The 27,002-nt window shown below is 37.4% G+C and overlaps 1 protein-coding gene across 3 annotated transcripts in view; it reads left to right on the top strand.

Moving 5' to 3' along the window:
- The first annotated feature begins 1,648 nt into the window (after positions 1–1,648).
- NR1H4 (nuclear receptor subfamily 1 group H member 4) overlaps positions 1,649–27,002 on the top strand; it is a 40,038-nt gene continuing 14,684 nt past the window's right edge. The window contains exons 1-4 of one of the 3 annotated variants that reach the window (XM_050713919.1): positions 1,649–1,770; positions 8,297–8,433; positions 17,834–18,196; positions 23,651–23,791. In XM_050713919.1, coding sequence (XP_050569876.1) covers positions 8,349–8,433; positions 17,834–18,196; positions 23,651–23,791 — 589 coding nt within the window. In that variant the 5' untranslated portion in view covers positions 1,649–1,770; positions 8,297–8,348. Of the gene's footprint in view, positions 1,771–7,842; positions 8,434–17,833; positions 18,197–23,650; positions 23,804–27,002 lie in introns of those variants that run through there. The other 2 variants (XM_035551649.2, XM_035551650.2) reach the window with 2 other exon arrangements.

Below are 27,002 nucleotides of genomic sequence, written 5' to 3'. Positions count from 1 at the left end.
ACCGAAGAAAGATTTTTTTTTTTTTTTTTTTTGCATGTGTTTCCTAGACACCACTGTAGTGGACATTTACTGAAAAGTATCAAATGGGATGTTGGCATGGTCTGAGTTGTGGAGACCACCTGCTTCCTGTGGGCCAGACCATTTTGGAAGAATTCTTAGCAAGCACTGTCAATTTTGCTAAACATGCATTTGTAAAACAGAAATCTCATCATTTAGAGTGGTGACGACATTCAGAGAGTCAGCCATGAGGACTGAGATAATGTTGGTCTTAAACGTCCTCGGTAGTGCCTGATAGAATGAATTGCAGGCAAAAGCCCCTGAAAACAGTGGTGTCCAGTCTTATGGCTTTGATCTCTTCAGAAACCTGACAGACCCGTGAGTGTTTGACTACCAGGTGATTCTGCAAGGGAAAGAATATGAGAAAGACATAATTACATTTTAAAGAGAAAGATAGACAGTTCCAGTTTCCATGAGGCAACATTGAGGATGAATACACCTTTTATAATGTTTTTTTCTTTTTCTTTTTCTTTTTTTTTTTTTCTTTTTCCTCTTAAATGGAAGGGAATGTTACTGTTGATAACTTCAGAGCCAGTAACTCTCACCTTTCTCCCAGAAAGGAATGTGTTTGTTGCCCAATGCCTCTCTCCTGGAGTAGGAGGCACAGCTTTTGTGTATGCACTCTTGATCAGGCAGTGCAAATATGAAGAGGAGAAGGAGGGAGAACATATACTGTGGGGCAGACATGAACTCATTAACCATGAGTGATGCTGCCAGCTGTCCTTCTGGCTGAAGTTTGTCTCAATTCCATTGCCAAATCAACTGATTCCCAGAGGATATGTTGTCAATACAGAACAGAGAATTATTACTCTTGCTGTGTAGGTGTGATGTTGTAACAGAACAGCCTGCATTCATCCTTTATTTTAGTCCTCTACTGGGTAAGTGAGGACATTTTTGTTCAAGGCTACATTTTTGTCAGTAGCAAGAGATCAGCATTTTCAGGTGCAGTGCAACCATGATTTGATTCACCTTCTACAGGTACCAATTTCTTCCCTTTTTGCACAAACGGTGCATGAGTCTGCTAGGCTTAAAGTAAAGGGTCTCAGTTTCATTCCTAAAGCTTTATGGGATGAGCCCAAATCAAAACAATGTGGTTTGTGAGAGAGTGTGGCAGATCTGGGAACTGAACTTTCGTGTCCCCAAATCCCTGAAATGCTGTAAATGATTCTGCTTCTTCAGTACTTGGTGTAATACTCTGAAATGCTCAATTGCCCTCATAAGCATAAAATATAACAGAAATACTTAAAAGTCAAGTATATGTTTTGGAATGCCTTTTGGATTCCTTGGCTGGAAAAGAAAAAGATGCTGAGAGCGTCGTAAAAATGTATGTGTGCAAGAAAAGTGCACAACACTTTTCAACAACATGGTGCTACTACCCCACCTTTTGAGCCAACCGCCCCCCTGCACCCAGCCAGAGTATTAATGAGAATTTCAAGTCTCTATCTTGATGGACAAGCTGGGATTCACAACATTTTAATACAGCCTGCATTTAGGAAGTTTCGCAAAGAAAGAATTGTTAATGAGTAATCCTTGTCCATTAGGGCACTGAGCCAATGAGCCCAAGCTTTGATTCATTGTGTTATCACTACAGGCTTCTGCTAAACCTAAAAACAAAACAAAACATAAATGTTCCTGTGTGAGAATCACTAGGATACTGAACTGAGTGCAGAACTGTTTTACATCCTGCCATCCACAATCTTGCAGAAAAGGACAGTAAGTAATAATTCCTTAAATCAATATATTTTGCTGTGAAGTTGTGTAGTATGAAAAATTTTCTCCTCTGAATTAGTTAGAGTATATTAATGGATTCTTGGCCAGAAAAGAAGGAATTTTTAAACTAATAATTTATGGAAGAATAATATATGGAGAAGTGATTTAATCTATAAAACTGGTGCAACAGCAGAAACTCCGCTTGGGAAACATGTTAAGGTTATGGAAAAAAAATGACAGTGTCGGAATTTGTCATTAGAAAGCTGAGTTCAGTGTCTGTGTATCAGTAAAAAAGAAAGCTTAACTTTGACATAAGTTTTTCCTTCAGTAATGCAATCTAGTTAATTATGTGCCTCAGCTTTATGATTGTACTGGTTTGCTCTTTTTTTTTTCATTTTTAGAAAAGAAAAAAAATAAAAGTGGTTAATGGGAAAATGGGATGATCTGGGAGGGGATAGTTACACTTGTTTTATGTAATTTCTTTAACTGTCTTGTGTACAGATTCCAGGTGCATCTTCCGAAGTCCGGGACTTTAGCACTTATTTCACAAAACTAGTAAAAGTGAAAGGGGGTTTCGCATTTCAAGTGGTTACTGTTTAAATCTCCTGCTGTTTTTTTAAGAAAACCATAGTTTATTTTGAATGCTCCCGCTAGCCATTTATCTTCAGAATAGTCCAAGAGTGGCACAGATTTGACTTAAATTTATTTTTACTTCTATTGCTCATGTTACAGATAGTTTAGACTTGTATTAGATGGAGGTCCCCCTAGGCTAGAAGGGAGTTCAAATACAGGTTAAGATAGAAAGTTTGCAGTTTTATGAGGTGAGCCAGGAAAAAGGTGCTAGAGAAGGGAAGGTGCAGAGAAACGGTATTTAGTGCATCCCAGGGACAGTCAAAAGCTACCCCACTCTTTGAAGTTACATGCCTAGGTTCAGAAATGGCATCAACTCTTTTGTCAGAGTTTTCAGTTCTACTTGTGCCTGAAGATTCACATTTTCCCTCAACACAAGCTGTATGAATATCCCACACTTCATCTGTGTTTTTTATTGTTTTGTTCCTTTGATTTTAAAGATCATATTTAAACAAAACAAACAAATACACAGTAAATTTCAACCAACCACAGTAACAGTCCTGCCCTTGGTTCTCAAACTTGCTGGTATTTTTGCTTGTATTCTGCATCAGTTGCTGCGTAGCTGCCAATGGTGCCATGCATGCCAAAGCGCTCTGGCAGCGAAATGCTAGAAACGAGGAGTGCAAATCTTCGTAATGCTTTCATGTCTTTGATACAGTTTACAACAAACAAGAAGGCAAATAAAAAAGCCTTTCATATATGTGAGGCACCACATTAAATATTCTACAAAAAGGCTATGAGGCCAGATCAAAAGCTTGTGAACTAGATGGGAATATTCCCATTAATATTAACAGTGTGTGGATCAGGCCATAGATTAATGTTGTTACAGAAATTTCTCTTTGAGAATTGGCAGCCAGATGTGTAAAGAATAGGACAAAATTACAGGGCAGAAGGAAGGAAATGTATCTCACTATTTGTAATTTTTTTTGCCAGTGCTTTGATACATCTGTCTTTACTGAGAACTTGAAATATTCAATCATTTTTTTCTGACACTAAAATTCAATTTGATTTTTATGGAGCCTTTCTGATGATCACACATATTTATTTTACCTGAAAGGATGGGTCTATAATGCTTTTGTCTTTCAGTGAGCCCAGTTGATTTTGACTTTAATTACTTCATTAAGAGGCTTGGTTTTGCTTACACAGAAGCCAGGAGAAGCTTTGGTATTGACTGTAGAAGGGTCAGAGGCAGTCCACTGATAAGATTCCACAATGAAACTGAAACCTACACTCACATGCAAGTGCATTTGTGTATACATATATATATCGGAATACACCCAGGAACATATAACCCATAAGAAAGCTGAATAAACATGTATGTACATATATACTGTATTATGTGACTTATTTCACCATATGTATCTCAATTTTGATGTTAAACATGAGCTATATAGACATGCATTGACTGACTATTTTGAAATATGCTAAAGAGTGTGTGTAATAAAATTGTGTAATTTGAAGCTCTTAATATGTAATTGGTGAAAATAATCTCAAGTAAATGGGCATAGATTTTACTTTATATATTCTGATCTTTTTCTTTAGTGCATAATTTAACCCTATGAAATAATCTCAAAAGGTGGTGTAAATAGTTTTTTGAATAAACTTAGCTAAAGTAATTCTTTAAAATACTGCTTTGTTACTTACATCATGACTCTTAATTTCTCTTGAGAGGTATTTATTTTGAAGAGCACTATTGATTTTCTGTGCACCTATTGAATTTATTTCAGCTTTTCTCCTGATATGATGAGTATTTTTTTTTAGTTGTGCATCAGGATGGAACATAGACTCACAGAATGGTTTGGGTTGGAAGGGAACTTAAGGATCACCTGTTTCCACTCCCCCTGCCATGGGCAGGGACACCTCCCACCAGACCAGGCTGCCCGAAGCCCCATCCAGCCTGGCCTTGAACACTTCCAGGGATGGGGCATCCACAGCTTCTCTGGGCAACCTGTGCCAAGGCCTCACCACCTGAGTGAAGAATTTCTTCCTAGTATCTAATCTAAACCTACCCTCTTTTAGTTCAAAGCTGTTACTCTTGTTTTGTCACTCCACTCCCTGACACCATGTCCCTCCCCAGCTTTCCTGTAGGGCCCCTTTAGGTACTGGAAGACCACTGTAAGGTCTCCCCAGGGCCTTCTCTTCTCCAGGCTGAACAACCCCAACTCCCACAGCCTGTCTTTAGAGGAGAGGTGCTCCAGCCCCCGATCATCCCTGTGGCCCTCCTCTTGACTTGTTCTAATACATATGTGTCCTTCTTGTGCTGGGAGTCCCAGAGCTGAGTGCATTAAATATCAGTCAGGTATGCTAAGTTAGTTGAGTTTAATCTAGATAGAAGTAGATAAAAATACACTTCATGTAAGGAAACTAACAGAAGGTACAAATAACTATGAAAGTTTAGTCATACCAAAGGTGAGAATATCAAGAAGCACTTCACAATTTTGTGAGTTTTGTGGATAAAGAAACCTGAATTAAGAGAGTAGTTGCTGATCGCACTTCATATAAATGAACTAATTCTGGAAACTGAGATGACATAGTTTTGTCATCAAACCAAAAAGCCTTCTATCTTTGGAAAAAAACATTTCTGCAGAGAGGTTCTGTGCATAGGTACTGTGCCACAGATGGCACTGTATGTCACCTGGCTGTGTCACCAGCAAGTTGGGTACTGGGTACCTCTGTATGTCTGCTGGGTGGGACTACCCTGACAGCCAGAGCAGTGCTCCTGGAGTTGTGCCATGGGAGCTCCAGCAAGCTGGGACCCCAGCTGTTTAACTGCAGCAACGGCCTTGGAGGGTTAGGCTGAGAAGTGGCTAATAACAGGACGTAAGTCATGGAACCAGCTCTTTGAAAGCAGAGGAGTCCACCTCTGGGTCTACGATGGCTTGCAACACTGACTTCTGGTGCCTATACTATTTTCTAGAACTGAATGTGTGAAAGAACTGATGTTTAAATGCTCTGTATTGTGTATGTGGTGTAGGTCTGAGAGCTGGAAATCAGTTGCTGCTGTTTTTAAATTACTAATGAAATTAATTGTATAAATCTAACAGGATCGATGGTTCACAGTAGGTTGGATTCATAAGCATATCAAAACAAAATATCAATCAATATTTAATGAAGAGTTTGGTGTTCAGGAAAACTTACAACAGCAAAGCTACCTGTAATGGAAGGTATATTTCTAGCATTTTAATGGTGATCCTCTCTTATGCATTGCAGAAATCCTCAGAAAATAGGATTAATTTATTTAATGAAATCCAGTAAATGGCCTACATCAGCTGAATATATTAAGGGAAATGAAGTATATCTATCTATCTTTTTATCTATTAAAAAAGAAAAAAAAAAGAAAAAAAAAGGGAACTCTCTAAAATCATCATGAATATTTGACTGGAACTGAGTTCATCCAGTTCAAAATTAATGTGGTAGGAGAGGTGGAGTTACAAAATTCATAATATCCTAGCATACTAAGAAATTGCACTAAATACATCCCCAAATTTATTACCATGAACAAGGCACTATTAATGACATGTGTGTGTATGTGTAAAGAATAACAGATTCTAAGAAGTCTATCTTGAGGTTAAAGAGTGATGTTAATTACTGGTGTTAAAACAAAACAAAAGAAAAAATGTGATAGCGTGAAAGGAACCAAAATGTTTATATACAGCTCAGAGGCTGTAAAAATACAAACAAAATATTAGGGCTGAAAATGCAGCTTGCTTTCTTTTCCCTATTTGCAGCACAGACTAGAGAGATGTAGGTTATATACCTGATAATCTAACAAACTGCTCATTAAATATCTAACTGTATACCAAAATACTTTGTAATTGATGTCTTTTTGGGACTCTGTTTAAAATTTCCTGATATAATGCCCAAAATTCCCTAAGAAGATAAGTTCTAGGTTTTGTATGAACATATAGAAATTCACAATCCCAACATCACCGTTTCAGACATAGCAATGTTAGCTCCTCTTATAAAATCTGATAAAGAAACACGAGAAGTAACAGTTGTGATGGAACTTCATCTTCAAGTTTGGCTGCAGGGAGAGAGAATACTGCAAGGAACTGACAGAGTTGCACTCCTCTGGGCTGTAAGAAATCTATTAATGGTCTTGCACTTGAAGACAGGGTGGGGATAGCCTCTCTCATATCTTCAGCATGAAAATCCAGAGAAAACTTCAGAAGCCCTCTGAAGATGCCTGATTTTGATTTTTCTCTTTATAATTTCCCATTATAAAAGTCCTGACTGTGCTGCTGTCTTGTCCATTGTAGGACCCTTAGAATGGAGCTGTAAGAGAACCCCCATTCCCTTTTCTTGAGGTGTTTTGGCAGTGGATACCTTCCCCAGCAAATGTGATGGAGATGGTGACATGGCTGGAAGTAGATGTGGGCCTGCTGGGATGGCTGGGCTGGTTGTTAAATCCCATCCCAAGATATGTGGAGTTTTTTGCTGATGCAAAACTGTTTCTGTGCTAGATTTGAGACTGTGTGTTTACATGTTATTTGCTGCAGGACCCATATCTGGTCTGTGACACAAGCAGCTTTTGACATTTCTGAGTAAACTGTTTAAATTATCTGTGGGCAGATATTTAAGATGCATCTGTCTAATTAGAGGGCCTTTGTTTATGTTAAGAAAGAACTTAATGAATCCTTGTGGACAAATCTGAATATAATTACACAGTGTGCTTGCTGGTCTTGCAAACTACTTCCCAGTCTGCTCAGCTCTGGGGCCTCCTGCTGCATTCACATTTTTGTCAGATGACTTCACTTTTGCTAGAGAAACATGCTGAGCCCTCACTGGGAAGCAGACCAGGCTCTATCTCTCAAACGACTACTGTGAGTGGAAACATAGTCCTACGGACAATCCCATGGGAATGAAAACAAAGAAAGAATTGCTTTTTTAAAAAAAAAAAAAAAGTTTTTTTATCAACTTTATTCAGAATCTTCTTGGTGCCTGTGTGAGCTCCTGAGACACCTCCTTCCTGGAGCTCTGTTCTGCTGCCCCAAATGTAACCTTGATCTGTCCCAGCTCACCCACATGAGCACAACTGCTTTTCCTCCACCCAAACTGGCCAGACCTGGGTATGGAAGCCTCTTGGCATGCCTTTGTCCTGAACGCAGTGCTGCCCTAGCTATAGCCCCCACTTCAGTAGGAGGCAATGGCAGGGTCCAACCCCTAGTGGTTGGAGCGGGAAGGAGACGACCCCGTTGTTTTTTCTGGGTTCAGTGCCAATGTCAACCTTGGGAGATAGCAGCTGCTCTTACCCATTAGGAAAGTATGCCAGTGACCAGGCACAAACATCTCCCAACTTCCTGATGTGAGAGAGTTGTATGGCTGCTTGAGACCACAAAGGGAGGTGGTGGGTAAGCCTGATTATTAGAGCAAGGCTTTGCTTTCTGGTTTCTGCCACCGTTTCTCTTCTTCAGCCAGTAATTACCCAAGGCAAGATAAATAGCCAGTCACTGGAAATTAAATTCAAGTTTCCTGACTTGGAGTCTTCTGATCTAACCATAAGCTCTCACTTTTTCAGTAAGTGAAACCAAAGAAATGATGAAAGAGTGATGAAAAAATAATGCAAACAATTAGTATTTCCTGGGAAAGGGGCTGGGCAGCATGTCCTCAGCAGGTCAGCCCAGTGTTTCAGTCTGTGAATATTTGAGCAAGGTTAAGCATAAACTGCCATTGGTTTTAATTGAACAGCAGAAGGATGGCAAATAAGATACACCACAGCAAGGAAAAAACAAACAAACTATATGTAGCATTTTATTTGAAGACTTAATTAAATATTGTAACTTCAAGCCATGTTTTGTTACAGTAAATATTGAAACAATCTCCTCAGTCCTGCCTTACAAAAGGTACACAGAAATGAAATATGTTGTTTTAAATATCCTTTTTGTTTTATATCTTCCAGGATCTCCTTTTGTTTTTTTTCTTAATTATATTCCTCCTGAACTGAAGAATAAATGGGATCTGAAATGAATTTAATAGGACATCCCCAGCTAGCTACTGCAGATGGATTTTCTCTTGTTGAAGGTCCTCATTTATTTGGTAAGTTACCAAATTAAGGATAGTTTGCTCTTTTAGCTTTACTTTGAAACCTAGAAGAAAATGCATCGAAATCATGTCAAAGTCAATGATGTGTAGTTGAGACATGCCAACCTTCTTGAATCATCAGTTCCTATGGAAAGAAAGATAAATAACGAATCTGTGGTATTATATAATATAATCTTTCACCCTATTGCTCTCATCAATGCTGATAGTAGGTTATTATTATAACACTCTAATACCTAACGGACAGAAAAAAAGACACTTAATGTACAGGCTGGATGTTATCTTCACATGAGTCATTTAAACCAAGCTAAGCAAATGTATTTTCAGTTAATTACTAATAAAAATATACTGCAATATATTTGCATTGCTATACTATGCATATTTATGAAAGTAATTTCACCTAAATTAAAACCGTGGGATTACTATTAAAAACTTACACTATTAATGTCAACACACAAGAAAATGTGTAATGTGGGCTGCAAACTCACTCCTTTTCCCAGTTCCACTAATTTTTTAAAGGCTAAACATGGGCTTGTTAATGAATGAAGAATTCTTGGTCAATATTTTGTGACCAAGGGGAAGCTGTCTTCTACTCAGAGAAAAAAAAGAAAAAAAAAAAAAAAAGAGAGAATAACACATTTTTTTAGCCTTTCTTTTGGCAGCATAGGAAGACCTTTGTTAAGTGACATGATATATTGAGAGCCTCACACATAATGCAGACCCCCCACAGAAAGTGCTGTAGGTACTTCAGAAATTTCTACTCCAAATAAGACCAGAATTCTGTCTTTTTGAATGATGGAAAAAAACTGCAAACATTTAAATTTCATCTATCTGAAACAAGAATAGTATCTTGGGTTCTGAGAGACTCTGAAATGTAGAGCCACTCCTGCTGCAGAGCACCTAGAAGTTGGGAGTGTTTCTCTGAAGAGGACCACCTCCATGCAACTAACCTAAAGTACTATTATTAAAGATAACCAAAAACATTGCATTACTGTATGTTATTGCGTTTTTTTCTCTAAATGTGTTATTGTTTTGTTTTGTTTTGTTTTGTTTGTTTTTGTCTGTGTGAGAAATACTTTTTAGCAGAGGAAATGTTTTGCCGATAGTTAAAAAAAAAACAAAACTACATATAAATAGCTGAAACATTACCTGTTAACTCCAATGTCAGGTCATAATACCCAAAGAAGAGGATGATATCCAAATTTAAGGTGCCAAATTTTATATTCAATCATCCCTTTAAAAGTCCTGATGAATTGAGCTAATTCAGATCTTCAGGTTTTTCCTCTGCTAGTGAATTATTTTGAAAGAGAATCAGGCAGCTTCAAAACACAAGGGAATATGTTAATGTAAAAGACTTTTCCTCCACACTGATGTCTCGTTCAGAAACTTTCAGGTCTTCAGAAGAGGGATTGTCTTCCCCATTATAGATATTCAGAGCTTACCACAATGGAGATTAAATTCACACTGACATTTCTGTAACAGAAAGAAATAACGTATTAAGGGGTTGAATTAGGGGTTCTGTTAGGAAGGAGACTTAGCCTTCTTGCTGTTTCACTTAAGCTGATTTCCAACTGGCTTTTATGGTCACTTGGTCCTGTTTTGTGGGTTGTCACTCAACTAAGTCTCAAAACTGAATTCTTTATAAATTTTGTGTCTTTTGCTTTTAGAGATGGAAAAGAAAAAAAAAAAAAAAAGAAATAACATGTAACTGAGTCCATAGAACAAATTACTCATTGTGAAGTGATTCATGATTCCATCAAGATTCTTGTAGGAACTGGCGTTGTCTATCAATTTTATATTTGTAAACTATCTGCATTTTTTTGACATTGACATTCAGTTTTGTCAGGTAGAGACTTGTACACCCAAGGAAACAGGAAATAATTTTTCTCTTAAATGACCCTTAGATTATACATTTCTCACAGAAATTCTCACACGTTACAGCTCTGATGTAATACAAATTAGAAATTGCTGACTTACAAACATCAGCCTTTATTAAAAAAGTGTCCTTTTCAAAGATATATACTCACTTTCTAGGAAAAAAAAAATAAAAAAAAATCCCAGAGGAAAGAAATTGCAGAGGAGTGTGGGCCTCCATGGGACCTGTCCTATTAAGGTACTTCTCTTCCTCAGTCAAATCCTGTTCTTATTTCACAGGCCCCTTTGAATCAAATAGGGGCAGCTTTGTGAAGACTAGTCCAATTTGCTAACCTGAATTTTTGAACCCCTGTAACTTAGGACCATAATCCTGGTCTCATTTAAAACCTTTGAGCTTTGTAGCACACTTTAGAGCCATTAGTTTGTTCTGTGAATGCTCCCACAATGATATCCATGGGCTGAATTGAGCTCCTCTGCTTTGCTCCAAATCGGCTGGAGGTAAGCTCTGACCCAGATGATGCCGAAGGACATCAGCAGAGCCCTGTGCTGACACTAACAAGCCTAGCTCCAAGGTTTAAAAAATCAGCTGGGGTGGCACTGTCCTAGAAAGACTGTTGCAAAATGATATTTGATTACATCTTCCAATTGCCTTAGAAAGTTCTCTATTTTAGGGCCAATACATACGTTAAATACCCATATATCCAGTATCTCCTCTCTTTCAGTGGTTATCACTTGCCATTTTTTACAAGGGACTGAGGTAACTTTCAGACACCAAAAATATCTCCTTCATATTTTAAATGTGGGGTGTAAGCTTACATATTTGTATGGCATTTGAAACATATACATTTCACTCAAACCATAGGTGGCAGGCCTTTAATGGAATAGCCCCATTCTATTTTCTGTTAAAGCACCTTATATAGGAGTTATTAATATGCAAGATATCAAGTGTGAAACTTCAATTATGACCGAAGGAGTTTTTGAAAAGAAGCTGGAGAAATAAGTCAATACTATTACATGTTTAATTTGATTAGAGATATATTTTAAGTATTTTTGGTCATCTGACAATGTTTTCTTATAATGTAATGTCAAAACAATGTGACAAGAAATGCTATCCTCATTGTACATGTCCCTATCTGAGAAAAGTATTTTGCAGTGAAAAAGCACTCTTAAAATCTGTATTGATGTGGACAATGGAGAATAAACAAAATAAACAAACAAAAAGGAAATGTAACAAAGGGCAAAAGAAAGCAACACATCTAAACTTGTTTTACATATTTGACAATGTAAGAACAACAATTGCCACTGAAAATTGTAGGCATAGAACTGTACCTAAGATGAACTAAAGAAACTCACTCCTTTCAGATAAATTTATATTTGTTCTGGTTATGCCTTTAAAAAAAAAAAATATATATATATATATATTTTTTCAATAGTAGTAGGAACAAGTGTCCAAACTGATTAAACACCTTCCAAATCATAAGATATGTTAAATAACTATTTGTCTTCAACACCACCTGGCAGGTGATTAAACATCTGTCTTCATCCCTGCACAGAAGATAATTAGGCCTTTAACAAACCCCCAAATCAAAAAGAAACAAAGCAAGACAAATTAAAATAGAAAATCATGTGTATGTAATAATTATTGTGAAGAGAGCCAAAGCAAACAGTGTGGGATCTGAGGAAAAAAAAATATCAAGAAAAAGAATGCAAATGAACGGGACTCTGAGAATGAAGATTGCACCACAGAGAAAGGCAAAACCAAAATGCATGTGTGATGCTTCCTTTTGTGTGTATGTGTGAGTTCTATGGATCTTAGCCTGGAAAGCAAGACGTTTTGTGAAATTACACAGTAATTTTGCACTCTGGGGCTTAATTCTCTGGCTATTTACTTCCAGGTGTGGTCCTCAGATGTACTTCTGGCCACAAATCTGATGTTGGGTCTCAGGGAGCATATTCACATTTCTAAATAAAAGAGGCTGAAGAATGAAAGGGGCACAGCACCTCTGACTGTCCATCTTGACACTACTCAATTCTTAGCTTGCTCTAGGGCTCTGTTTTGGATTGTTGTAGTAGGTGTCTTTAAGACATGGCCTAACTCCAGGAACTGTACCCAAAAAGGCAGCTTGGACAAGACTGCAGTAGGTTTCTATGCCTTTGCCCTACATTGTCCTCTAACACTGTCTCAGTGGGTTCAGATCTTAGCTGCCATCAAACCAAGGCATGCAACACACTCTCATAGCTTCATGCCACTGTGGTGGCATCCAACAGAACCCTCACATTATTATAGATGCTTTGAGCTGAAATGACACATATTAAACACAAGTATCTGAGAGCCACAGGGGGGGCAAGTGGGCCCAGAAGAGTAAGGTCAGCAGCAATGCCTTCGAAGTGCAGACGCGTCCTGTCAACTCTAAAGAGAGATAGCTTTACCCCTAAGTGACATAGAGGAGAACTGATCCTTGGTACACGGCCTTGAGTTAGGCACTCTTCTCTCTGGCACTCTCCCTGGCACTCTTCTATGTCATCTTATAGATGTGTCCAGTAAGGCCTAAGCACTCTGGCCTGTTTAGGAGAATACAAGCATTTCTGTGCTTAAAATGCATCTGTTAATCCAGTCAGCTAAAAACACGCTTTTTGTGACATCGAAGTGGTTAATATATTGCACAGGACTGCCTGATGTTGTTATACCTTTATTGAGGAATATTTTGTTTTAAGTAAACTCTAATAGTTAAAAAAAAAATGTCTCAGCTATGTGGAGGCACCCCCTTGAATGGTAAACAAATTTTATGCAGGTAAATTCACAGTGGGAGCAGATGTTGCTATTGTTTCAGGCATTTACAAACAAGTTTCTCTGTAATGAAGTTAATCAGTAAACTATATAACCTCTGGCCTGTGTCACTCCTTTGCTAGTCTTAAGGAAAGTTTTCACTGTAAAGAAGTCAGCAAGATATAGACAAAGCAGAACAAAGAAGTTTTGTTTCTAAATAGTCTTTAGGGAAAAGGAGAGAAAGAGAGAAAGGACTGGGTACCTTGAAGACAGAATTTTTCTTCAAGAAATGGTCTGACTGAAGACTACCTAAGGTAGGATAATTCTGTGATCTCATTTAGGTGTGTGTGTTATCTGATCTTATGTTCTTCATTGAAACTGTAGGTTGTTATAAAGTTGTGTTGCTAAAATTCAAGTGGTTTTTCAAGATCTGAAAATAATTTGTTTGGAATTAAATCAGGATTTCATTAATGGTTGTGCTATGGTTTCCAAATAACTTAATCATGAATCTTGTGCCTATTTCCTTAAGTTCCTTCATGTATATCCCACATTGTGCCAGAGGCTCATATTTCAAACCTGCTCAGAATTTTTTTCCTTTATTAGCTTTATTTTAGTGGAACAAAAACTTTTACATTAAAATGTGATATCATTGTACTTTCTGTAATATTCTGAATAAAACTGTATTATTCTTGAATCTGCACATAGCCTCAGTATAATTGAAAGCACTTTCCTTAGGTTCTACATGGAAAATTTCTTTTCATTTCTACAAGCACTTAAGCCTACATCAAACATTTTTAAAGTTGTATGTAAAACAATCTGTGCAAAATTTAAAGAAACAAAAGCAAAACTCTGATGTGTTTCAGTTGCAAATAGAAAGTAGATGAAAAGTAGAAAAAATTTATAAAATTGTGACCACATCCATGTAAGTGTTTCACTTTGATATTGGTGAATGTTTCAGACTTTTGTAAAACGTTTTAATTGAAAAACATTCTTTTATAAAATATAACCTAAAAGATCAACTATAAGTAATATACATTTGTGTATGTTTAAATAGTCTTTAAAATTTTAGGAAGTAGGCTTCCGAAAGGAAAAACAGATCAATGTTTCAAAATAGCTAAGAATATGCAAATAGAAAATAATACCATATTCCAGTGAGTTCATTTCTGACTTCACTTTCACTCCTTTTTTACTACTGCACCTCCAGCGATTTCAGTGGGCTGTCTCATGCTTTACAGTGGCAGGAGACCAGCCCATCTCAGACTACTTCTGATGTCTTGATAAAAGCATATGTGCATTCTGGTTAACAAGATAAGATTAATATTCTTTTGTGATAAGAAACTATTTGTTCTAGACTTACATATACTTTGCAAAGCATAATTCTAAAATTTGGTGTGGATTTAAAATGTCATGCAAGACAGTGCAGTGCGCTGTATGCTTCTGAAAGCAGAATCCCTCCAGCCTTTGTTAGAAGCCCTGTGCACACAGCTGTCTGGGGAACACTGCTCAGACCACATGTTTTGGATTGGGTCATAGAAATTCTTTGCTCCGGTAATTTCAAAGCAGTTAGTTCCTATTTCAACCTCGCCATTTGTTTCATTTTTAAACAAAATATCTCAGAAAAAAAGGACATTTCAACCAAAAAATGAGATAGTTTCATATTTATAGTGTCTTTATGGAACACCTCTACATTTCAAAATATTTTTAGGAAAGATTTAAATCACTAATGCTTTGAAGCAGACCATTTCTTGTAATGTTTAATTCTAGCCTTATTGATAATTTTGTGGGAAAATCATCATTTGACAATTGTTGTTGATCTGCTCTGGGTAAAAGGCATCTCACTTAACCAAGAGAAAGGCATCTCGCTTAACCAAGTCAGCTAAGTTCTAAGGATGAAATAAAAGTATCCACCAAGCTCTTCAAAGAAGAATAATCAGGTCAACATAAAACAAATAAAAAAACAGTCTTAAGCTGTAGTGGGAAAACTTACACAGTTACAACATAAATATCCTTAAAAATCACTCTAGTCTCCATGAAAGTACAATCTATACTCTTTCCAAAGTTTTAGCTGTAACTTTTTTTACATAAAACAAGATTGTGTTCTCTCAGTCTCTCTCTCAACCCTGCCTATTCTCCCTTTTCCCTTCCGTTGTTCTGAGCAAGGAGAGAATTCAGCTGATTTTTTTTCTCTGTCTCTTTCTTTTGTATTTTACTTTTATAGATTGACTCAGATGATTTTTATCATTCCCCAGAAGCAGAAAAAAATATTGATTATGGAGATTTTTGTAAACATCTGTAATGCAATTGGTCTGCACTAGTTTAAATAAATACCCAATATTGTTAAAGAACTGCAGCATATACTGAGACAATCCTGACTTTCTAATAAGTCCTGAGATAGTTTTCTGCTGTGGAAGGAATGTTGCCTTCTCTTGTTCTTTCAAAGGCCCAAGTAGTTCAAGAGACTGATATAGAGCTTTTGGGAATTTTCCAGTGGATGGCATAGAGATAAAAATCAACAGTTTCTTTGTTTTCGTTTTGGAATATTCCCACTTTCCGTTAAGAAAATCAACTAAGTAATTACAAACTAGCAAATGACAGCTTAGGTTTCCATGGTGAACAGATTCCTTTCCAAAGAGACTGGATGATTTGTGTAATGATTGAACGTCTTGCAATTAAAATAACACTGGTTTTTGTACCTAAACTACTTTGAACGGTCTCAGTGAACAGCAGTGCCAACAAACTGGAAATAAAATTAAAGAAAGACCACATTTTAAAATCAAAAAAAGACCACCATTAAACCTATAGTTTGCAAGGCCTTTCTTTGCATTAGAATTTCGTACTGAACAGCAAAGGTCAGCATCAAATCATTGCTGTCTTCACCCTTCACACATTTTGTCACCGCTGCAGCTGACAGTTATCAGTGACAGTTTAGTTTTGATGCACAAAGCTCTGACTTCACCTCCAGACTCTTCTATGGAGTCCTCAAATGCCTGTGTTTTGTCTGAGGTCTCCATATTACTTATATAAAGGACATAAGCTTTGGCTTGGGGAGTGCCTTCTGCTATACGTTAGTGTAGTAATCGGGGCCTTGGCATCTTCTGGAGCAACTAAATGCAACCATAACTGAAATAATTGTTAATAATAAATGGCACCATTACTTTTATTTGGGATTATGTCCCATTTTTCAAGACTTGCATCTTGCTGCTTATTCTTGAACCAGGATCTCCACATTTGCTATTGGCAAAAATGTTCTGTGGACAATACAGTGCTCAGGCAAACCCAAACCACCTGTATCACTTCTGCAGCACAGTCAAGTAGGAAGGACAGAACGTTGCAGAGCAAGAGCACAGGACCTTGAAAGTGAAAAAGTATTTGTAAAGCAAATGTTAGTTTCTGTCATTAACTGAAGTGAGACAAAGGAGAGGGAAGAATCTCCTTCTATAGATTTTTATTCTTGGCTGACATGTTCCTCCTTAACTGTTAGCATTTCTTCATTGTTTCTGATTCCTCAGAAGTGAAGGAGCCTTTCCAGGAAACCAATTTTATGTCAGCAAAAATATTTTTGAGTGCTTTAGAAGCACTGCTAAGTAATGGTCACCAACAAACATTTATCTATGATTTCCTTAGAAATTCTGCTGTTGAGAGTGGCATTTGGCATCTTCCTGGAAATATGCACTATTTTTCTCAGACTGTCTTCTTGGAACAAATAAAGGAACTGTCAGAAAATATGAAGTAGTTTGCAAATAACTTTTTAATTAGTTTTCCAGCTGGTTGACATGGGCTTGCTTTTAATTATATCATCTAGCATCTGTTAGATGTCATTGTAATTGTGTTATTGAAAAAACGAGATATAAGTTGTTTGTATTTTGAATACAACAGACAGAATGTGATGGACAGAGTTAAAGTAGCCTCCAGATGCTTCTTTGATACTGACTTTACGAGCTACTTTTACAGAAAAAGGATGCAATTCCTTGTCATAGCTCATTCACCATTGTCAAGTTTGTTGCTGGCTCAGAGATGAATAGTGCCAGCTTATGGAGGTGTTTCACACGAGAAGTGCACCAATGCTCTAAGTCTCACAGGCTTGTAGGGGCTGGGGACCAGGCTGCAGAAGATGGCTTACAGGGAGGTCCCATTTCATCACGTATGTTAAGAATATCTTCCCCACTCCTTCATGGAACCCCTTTCAGGCTCTTCTTGAAGGTTTATTTCATCTGCTTAGTCTTACAATTAAGCCTCAGCCTTGCCTTCTTTCCCCAGTCCAGTTTTCCCCTGTCAACAGTGTATTCATTTGAAATTGTATAGAAATTAACAAAATGCTTCTGTCTTGATCTAACTTTCATAAATACTGTAGTTTGTTGTTTTTTTTTTTTACTTTTGTTTGGATTTCTTTTATTCTGCTGTGAGACCTAATTCAGGTTGCTAGCTTCTCTGTGGAGTGGATTGTTCTTTCTTGTAAACAAAACATTACTACTTGCTGCACGGTATCTTCAATGTTTTTGTGTGTAAGTGGCAGTGCAGGACATTCCAACGATAATGAAGGAGTGGCTGAGAATGGGTGGTTACTCTGAAAACATCTTGCAGTGAATGTGTATAGGACTAGGACCACATCAAATCTAAGCTCAGAATGTATGGTCTTCATGATTATGCCTTATTGTTTTTGAGACAGATGTCTTAGGAAGTGGAAACTTCTCTGACAATTGTGGTTTCATAGTTGTATTTTTTATTATTATTATTTTTGGTGTTATTATTTTCCAGGTGTCCTTTCAGAGCCAATGAGTTCTCCAGTGCAAGAGGCAGATGTTTCACCTTACACACAGTACAACAGTGTGCCATTTCCCCAAGTTCAGCCTCAGATTTCATCGCCACCTTATTACTCCAACCTGGGCTTCTACCCTCCACAGCATGAGGAATGGTATTCCCCCGGGATGTACGAGCTCCGAAGAATTCCCTCAGAGACATTTTACACAAGGGAGACAGAGATAATGGATATCCCTGCAGCCAAAAAGCCTAGACTGGGTCACTCCACAGGAAGAGTGAAAGGAGAAGAGCTCTGTGTGGTCTGTGGTGACAAAGCCTCTGGGTACCACTACAATGCTCTTACCTGTGAAGGATGCAAAGGTATGATGAAATCAATTATAAAATACTATCCAGGTATTAAGCACAGCACTATCAGATTTTCTTATTCTTATTTTTTAATTTCTTGATATTTTTATCCAAGTCATTAAGTATTGTAGAGATTTCCATTTGGATATGTTGTGCATTATTCTGTATTTTCCCCATGACAAACTGTCAGCATCCTCCACCATTGTCCTGTGAATACAGAGCACAGTTGGCAAACCTATGGCTCTCAAGCCATCCTTAGTTCTCTGTAAGCTTAAGAGTGACTTCCATGCAGAGGGCTCTGATGTCTTGGTGGCTGTTGATCCTGCTCTGTGCCTGTGGAAGGAGCCAAATCCATGGAGGCCCCTTGGGATCCATCTCAGTGCTAGATTGCCCTGAAAATCAACTGCAACCCCAGCCCAAGTGCCTCCTGTAGTGTGTATTGAAGTGAAAGCTGTCAGCTCCCATCTGCAAAATGTTCCCAGAGAACTTTTTTCCCTCCACTCCCAATGCATATGGAGTGGATCCTCAGGTTTGTGAAATGAAAGGGCTTTTCTAATTCTAGACTTATTTCTAGGGACAGCCACTATTCCTAGGGAGGGAACTTCAGGTTGTATTCATAGCATAAAAATCTTCCTTCCTAGGAGAACAGCATTCACAAATTGGTGTCAGGATAAAACAGGATACAGAAAATGATTGGCATTATTGGAAACATTATTGCCAGATATTTTATCAGAAGGGAACAAAAAAGATATGCTGATGGAATAACTATTATACCTAATGATGGGGCTGATGTACACTATAGGAAGAAAAATAATGCCCCAGTTTTTCATTCTATTCTGTGAATAAATATTTCACTATAGTTTCCGTTCTACAGATAAGGGCTAAAAGCTCAGACATTGCAGAAGCACTGAAATACATGGCTGCTAAACTTAATGTGGAGCTCATTGTCATGGAGGGTGGACTTTGAACTAATTTTGGGCTTTGCTTTACCTATTGTGGATTCATTTGAGTGCAAAACAGACCAAAATGGTCAAACACTCTAAACATAAGTACAATCAAGGGTCATAAAGCTTATCTCAATAATACCAGTAAATACGAGATTTCTTTCTTTCTGCTGCCTGTGTGAATTGTCTCAAAGTCAAAAAATATGAATTAATTTGTACTAATTCTGTCATTATAAACCCAATTAAACTCAGTTTTAATGTAAAGGTTCCAATTCATGATACATTAATTCTGTTAGTAAGCTACTCCTACTGTTTATTATCTTGATTATGAAATGACTTAATAATTTTTTCAAAGACTAACAATTACAAAATGTGGAATGTTTAAAAAATGTCATTAGGAGCGAGGTTAAAATCACTGGGTAAATACACAGACTAAAAGCTATGGCAGAAGGAAATATGTGTCCACCTCTCTACCAATTCAGTTTGAATCACTCTACATAACCATAATTTTACTGCTTTATTGGGATAATTTACTTTATGTTTTCACTCCATTTCATGACTGCAACATCAATTAGAAGGAATAGTACCCTTGATCAAACATGGTAAAAGTTCAATTATTTAAAGATAATGCATTCAATTTCTACAATAAACTTCAGAGGTGGTTAAAGTAACAGCTGATTCAGTAAAAAGATGTGCTGAGGACAGTGATTCTGTTTGATGAGGTGAAGACGATACTGTCTTTTCTAGACCTCTGATCATTCTTGTGTATCTGTGGAATTTTTCACATTGCTATATATTACCTCAAGACACAGTGCACAAATGGGGCTCAGTAAGCCAGTTGAGCTCTTATCAGGCATCCAAGTATGAGACTAACTCCTTTTCAGCAACAAGACTGTTAATTCATGTTCTATGTGATTCAGAATAATACACAGATCCCTTTCTGCAGGACTGGTGCCTACCCCGCAGTATCCCTGCTCCATTGATGCTGTGGACACTCTAATTCAAAGGGGGAGACTTAGCATGCATGGAATTCAATCCTCTGTGATGAATATATTTTGTTTTGTTTTTCTTATTTCTTTCTTGGATAATGCATTCAGCATCACCCTCCATTCTTCATTCTTCCTTCTTGGGCAGAGCAATATTAAGATCTTATTTATCTTCCCTCATGAGAACAGCAATCTAAAGACATGGACAGAAATATACACACACATATATGTATATATATAAAAATACATTATCATCCATTAAATAAATATGAACTATTTCATTAATATTTTACAAATTAAACAGAACATTTGCTCTCAGAGGATAGTTGCCTGTGGTACTAATAAAAAGAAAAAAAAAGGAAAAGAGAAAGAAAAATAAGAGGCTATCCCAAGGTTCCTCCCACCTCTAATACATCACTTTAGTAAATGCTGCCTTGATCTAAAATAATAGCATCACAGTTGTTGTCCATAAAGGACCATTCATGGGTAATATTACAGTATAAGGACCATCATATTATGCTTTAAAGCCTGCTGCTGTAAAGGTCATTTCTGAGACAGTCTTTGCAGACAGATATCAAAGACTTTTTTGTATAGCCTTAGTCTGTATAGTGGCACTGGGTTTTAAGGGCCATTTTGAGATGCTACAGAACGAGTGTGATATAGCATTGCCCTTGTTCAATAGAGACACTGAATATGTTCTGCTGAGGGAACAGCTGGTTGTGAATTCCCTCTACAGAGAGCAGAGGTAAGAGTTCTGGCAGTTTTCAAACCATTGCTGATAATGCTTGATGTCTCTTACACCAGAACAAGCATACTTTCTGTGAAGCGTGGTGCTACATTAATCTTCTCTTCGTGTTGGCACCCATCATGTGAGGATAGGTGGAAGGAATGCTATTCTACACCCTGATAGTCTGATAGAGTGGAGCAGGTGCTTTGTTAGCAACAGTGAACTTCAAAAACTTTAAACTGAGATCCCCAAAACAGTTAAGACACCAGGATGGCAAACTGAGATATTTACAAAGCTTTCATCTACATTTTTAACAGCTGTCATCCTTCAATGTTCATAATTTCCATAAGAAAATCAGCATCAGTAATATTGGAGCAACTCTAGGCATAATTAATCATATTCATGACTAGCTAAGAGAACAAAGAAAAATCAACATTTCCAGCCAAATGGTTTTTGTAATTTGGTAAGATCAGATAAAAGTTAGATGGTGCCAGAAAAACCTTCACCTTTTGGGGCTGCCCCTTTATTATCCTAACAGATGCCATTTCTGATTCATCTCCAATTTTATTTTTTTTAAACTTCCCCTGGTATAGATGGTCACTCATAAAATATTTCAAACAATTTAAGTTAATTTGTAATCTTTAGTAAAGAAAATTTATTACATTTTTTTTTACTCATACCTAAAAGCTAATTTAAAAATAAATTATGAAGTCTGTTCAAGAAGACCATGATTCAAGAGTCACTTCATGATAAAACTGAAGTGAGGGTAGGGTTAAAACTACTTTTTTTGTGTGTGTGGAAAAAAATACATATTTCATTTCTCATTTCACTTTTCCAAAAACCTTGTTTTAAAGAGCAAATATTTGACCACTTGAATCCTATTGGCTCCTATCATGTTGCATCCCTATTTTTGCATTCTTTCACATTTTTTTGTGTTTTTTAAACATTCATTTACTAAAGCTCTTCTTCTTTGTTCCCTCATGAAAAAGCAAACACACACCTTGTAGAGAGGGTGAGTGATAAATTGGACTAAGAATGTAAAAAATATTTGACTAGAGCTTTTTAATATTTACTACTAATTAATATTTGTCACAAATTACAGGTTTTAATTTAACAAATAATTGCCTTTAACTGACACTGAGAACCTACAGCTTAAATCCAGGCCTTTATCTCCCTTCCCTGAGCAGTAAATGGTAATGTATTAAACACCACGTGAATGATGGATAAAAATAATGCCTAGGGCTGCAGAAGGTTTTAAGCAATCTGCATTTCAAAGGAGACTGGTGCCAGTCAAGTATATTTATCTGAAAAGAAGCCAATAAAACAGTATGAAAGAGATTTCAAGCAGGAAATAAAGCGGATTCAGAGAAATGCCAGATTTTTTTGTGACCAGATAGTGGAATTGTTTTAGTGGTAGCCACACACTGGTGCTTGAAAGAGATAATACAATTATAATAACTTGGGCCAAAGTTGGGAAATTGTCATCTGACAATGGCAAAATCATCACATCCTCTACCACGTTATCTCGCCCAGATTCAACAGGATGTTTTCCCAGGTCAACACATTCTGAAAACAAGCAGACATGTCCTTCAATGGACAAAAATTCAGATTCACATCTGAGTGTGGGAGACTGTGTGTTATCTGGTGCCTCTCCTACTGCATGAAAGTGCCAGGTTGGAAAACAATTGTGTTTTTATTGCGCCAGACAGTGGCAAGGAGAAAGCAAAAGTTTTGTGAATAGTTTTTGTTAATGTAAATTTACACAGAGCTCTACTTTGAATTGCGCTATAAATAAGTGATCTGCCAGCAAAAGCTCCCAGGAGTCTATCTCAAAAGCCTGCTGTCGGGTGAGAAGGAGAACAGAGCTTCCCGCCTGTGCCATAGAGAGTTAATTCCATCTGCAGCTGATGCTAAATAGTCTCTGCCGTATGAAGGATAACATAAAAGATAGTGATGGTACAGCAAGTACCACTAAAAATTCAGGAGACGTTCATTCAAGTCATGATTGGCAGCAATGACTCTGTTTTGTGATGACTTTTATTGTATTAAATTTTGTATCTGGAGCATTGCATGTTTTGCCCATGGTTCTTCTCTCCGAGATGTGCTAGGCAGCAGCCAAATAGTAGATTTCTACAGAGTGAGTCAACGTCCTGTAGACTTCTGGGATCAATTGTGGTTTGCAGTTACCACTGTGCAACTTTGCTGTGAATCCAGTAATGATACCAGTTCAGCTGCTCGTGTAGTTGAATTTATGTGACTGCTTAGCTCATCAGGTGGACAATATTTAGTGAAAGAGGCTGGAGTATCTTGTACACAGAGTGGGAGGCCACATGTACACTAAACCTGGGGGTAGGCAAGCAGACCAGTACTTGGGATTTCCTGCTTCCAGGGGCTGAGGGAAGTGTACCTAGTTACACAGCTCTCTTCCGGTGCGTTCTGTATCTCAAGAGACTTATCAGGCTCATATTTTTTTCACTAACTATTTGTACGGCATCATCTCTACAGCTCTAGTGCTGTAGGCATATTTCAGATTTAGGTCTGAATTTTCCTAAGGCTGACAGTTCCAGGGCCTTATTCCTAATGTATGTGCATGCAATCTTCAACACCCCACCCCACCCCCCAATTAAATTATACAACTTTGATACTATTCTCAAACCAAAGAGCAAGAATGTAGTCACCTAGGCACTGAAAGAAACTGGCAGTGCAGCAGAGCTTTTGTCATTCAGAAAACCCAGATGGAGGTGCTCATCAATTTGATTACTCTGCCGTTTTGAGTGTTTTCTTTTATCTATGTCACTGTTGTGTTGTGCAGGGTTCTTCAGAAGAAGCATCACAAAAAATGCAGTATACAAGTGTAAAAATGGAGGCAACTGCGAGATGGACATGTATATGAGGAGAAAATGCCAGGAGTGCCGTCTAAGGAAATGCAAGCAAATGGGAATGTTGGCTGAATGTATGTATACAGGTATTTGCATCATATAGTGAGAGTGTGCAGAGAACACATCAAATACTGTATTTGTTTAATCAATATGGTCTTAATAATAAATCTATAAAAGATACACTCTAGCCAGTAGAAGGTGCATTAAAGATAATGCTGAAACTATGCATCAAATCCTATTGGAATAGGCAAACACATTTGCTTCACTACTCCTTCTGGGCCTCTCCCTGTCAAGTTCTTGCTAGTCCAAATGCTGGTATTCAAACAACATTGTTTTTCAGAAAAGAGGAAGACTGCCATTAACATGAAGTTACTGTGGGCTTGCCAAGTGTATGTTCCCAGACCTCACCCAGCAATCACGCAAAGCCTTCTGAGGGCTAGCCCTTTTTTATAGTCTCATTAGCTTTTTGTGTGGTGCTATGGATTTTCCTGCCTTGAATACAGACAGATAGGTAGAACTGGGTCCAGAAATGAGGCTGATGGACTTTATTAATGTTTCATATTAAAGTGAATACTCTATTCAGGCTGACAGCTTATAAACTTCACTGAGCAACTTAGAACAACAGGGATATTGGAGTGCAACTTTAAACATGTTTAAAACATTTAGAGTAAAATGTTTTTGCAGGCTGGCTCCTGAAAACGGTCTGTAAACATCTGCTCTTCTGCCTTTCATGAACAAACAGGGCTACAATTTATTTTTCTTGACGGATCCAATCATTTTAGCATGCACGTATGTGTGAAACCAATTTGGGTTCATACAGGAAATTAATCTACTTGGAATTTTTAATATACTTCTATCCCTCAATCTGATCAGAAGATGCTATATTAACTGTTGGTTTTGTGAGAAACAATAAGCTCCATCAATATTTGGAACACACTGCCAGCATAATGTAATTAATCTTTCATTCTGCAAATTGAACAGGCTACAAAGATCCCGAGATATGACATATTCTCGTGCAGTATGTAAATATATGAACAGACACCATCACTGAGATGACAGCACTCAGTGGGTCCCTGAGTGTCAGAGGAGAATGAGTCCCCTTCGGTGCTGATCCCAGATCCATTGTTCCAATATTTGGAGGGTTCAAAATGCCTGAGTGACTTAGTACGACAAAAAGCAAGTGATCACTGAAAAAAATAGGTCAGCGTAAATAATACTGACTAGGCAGACATGAAACTTTTAAACTGGCTGATCATTTTCACAAATTGGCACATGTGAAATAAAAGCCAATGACTGCCACTGCTATTTGACTCTCTCTCTGCAATGGAAACTCTGGGTATCTTGTGTTGCTCATGACTTAAACATAAGCGTGCTCTAATGTACTGCAATGAGGATGTTCTGCAAGGTACTATTTAATGGCTTTTAAGTAGGAGTGTGTTGTATAATTGCTTTTAGTTCAAGGCAATCCAGGACAGTAAAACACAAAGCTTCTAGGAGTATAGAGCATTTATTTGAAAAAAAGTGACTAGGAAATAAAAGGCTACCTTGAACTTTGTTTCACTTACTCATTTTGTAGGATTGTAATTACAAGCACTGTGGATTCTTTTTTTCCTCTGAACAAGGAGGTAAAGTCTTATAAACATTTATGGTATGTCTACTCAATAATCCTACTCCTGCCCTTTATACACAAAAGATCAAAATTGCTAACCATCAGGTTTGGTTGTTTGCTGTGGTTTTGTTATAAACTGTAACTTTCTTGTGTGAAATGTCTACCTAGGGAAGACACAGATTATGCCACTCTTCCTGGAACTTGATAGCCAGTTAATACTCATGGAAGTCCAGCTAGCTCTGAGGTAAAAAGTAAAGTCCTGTTTCTCACATGAGTTTTGCAGCTAACCTAAATGGAGTCAGAATAAGAAGTCAACGTACAACTCAGCAGCAGAAAGCATAAGAAAGTCTAGTCTTACTGCTTAAGGCAAAAGTAAACAACATTTTCCCTAGGAAGGATAGTATCCTAAGTTGGTGGAAAATGGTACAAACCCATTAACACCACCAAAGTATCCATCAAACAATATTTAGAAAACGAAATCTATGATGCTGGGCAGCAGCACAAATTACATGGCTCAATACCAATTATTATCTCCACCATTCCTATTCCCCCCTTTCAAGGTATTATTTGAAGGTCTTATTTGAATCATGTAAATTTCCTCTTTTCTCAGCAGTTCAGGTAGGTTATTTTATATAGTGCTTAAACAGGAAATTAAAAACATTCACAACGAAATTCACTGTTTTCATGGTATCTTCCTCTACCATCATATACTCACTGAATGAGCCTCTTTTCCTGCTCTGCATTTTCAGAGGTGAAGAATGGGAAGGATACTTGAAAGCAGCTCTTTTTTTAAAGAAAAAAAAAAAAGCCCTGCGCTGATAGGTTTATTTTTAGATGAATACTTAGCTGTTCGCTTTTTCATTTGTGCTTTCTGGCTGTCTTCCACAGGTTGTTTAGGGTACGTATTGTCCCTTTCTTTTGTTAGCACAAGCAAATTGCTAGTTTTTTGTTGTTGTTTTTTTTTTTTTTTTACATCCACATACGAATGCTCCTTGGTTCAAGGGACTGAAATGTAGCCTAGAACAAAAAAAAAAATACAGCAATGCAAATATCTCTTCAGTAGGGCAAATTAAACTTTAGAGTAAAACCATGGCTTTATTCAGTCCTCTAAGACAAAGGGATGCAAAATATCAAGGCATTTTAAACATCAAACATTAATATTTTAAATTAATACATTTTTTCAGGTACATTTGCCAGTCTGAGTTACTTATGAGCCAAAATTTTCAGCTGTTGGTCTATTCATATAATGACACTCCAACAGCTAAAGCCTGTGAGTCCTCTTCTAAGAGGACTTTGCAAAGAATCTGCACTATAGCCATAGTAATGCTTAAAGATTATTGAAAATATCAACTGCCCTTTGTGTAAGAACAGCAGCACCTCAACTACTCTTTTGGGTCAGATCACAAGCACACTTTTAACTACAGTCTTCTAGTTGTCCCTGTTTACTGTGCATTGGTTCTGGTCTTGGAGCACAAGAAAGGGCTTCATTTTGGATGAAACAAAACCAAAAACATACTCCATCACACTCCCATCACACTCTGTCTGTAACACCATATTAGAGCTGGTCCAAAAACAAGCCCCCTGACATGCACACTGTGTGAATGCTGAGTCAGTAGCACCAACTGTTTTGCTCTGTAGATGGGCTCCTATTGGGCTAGAGTACTCATTAGTGTATA

This window comes from Cygnus atratus, chromosome 1 (assembly GCF_013377495.2).
Source record: "Cygnus atratus isolate AKBS03 ecotype Queensland, Australia chromosome 1, CAtr_DNAZoo_HiC_assembly, whole genome shotgun sequence".
In the NCBI taxonomy this organism is placed as follows: Eukaryota; Metazoa; Chordata; class Aves; order Anseriformes; family Anatidae; genus Cygnus; species Cygnus atratus.
This window is presented reverse-complemented; position numbering and strand designations above follow the sequence as displayed.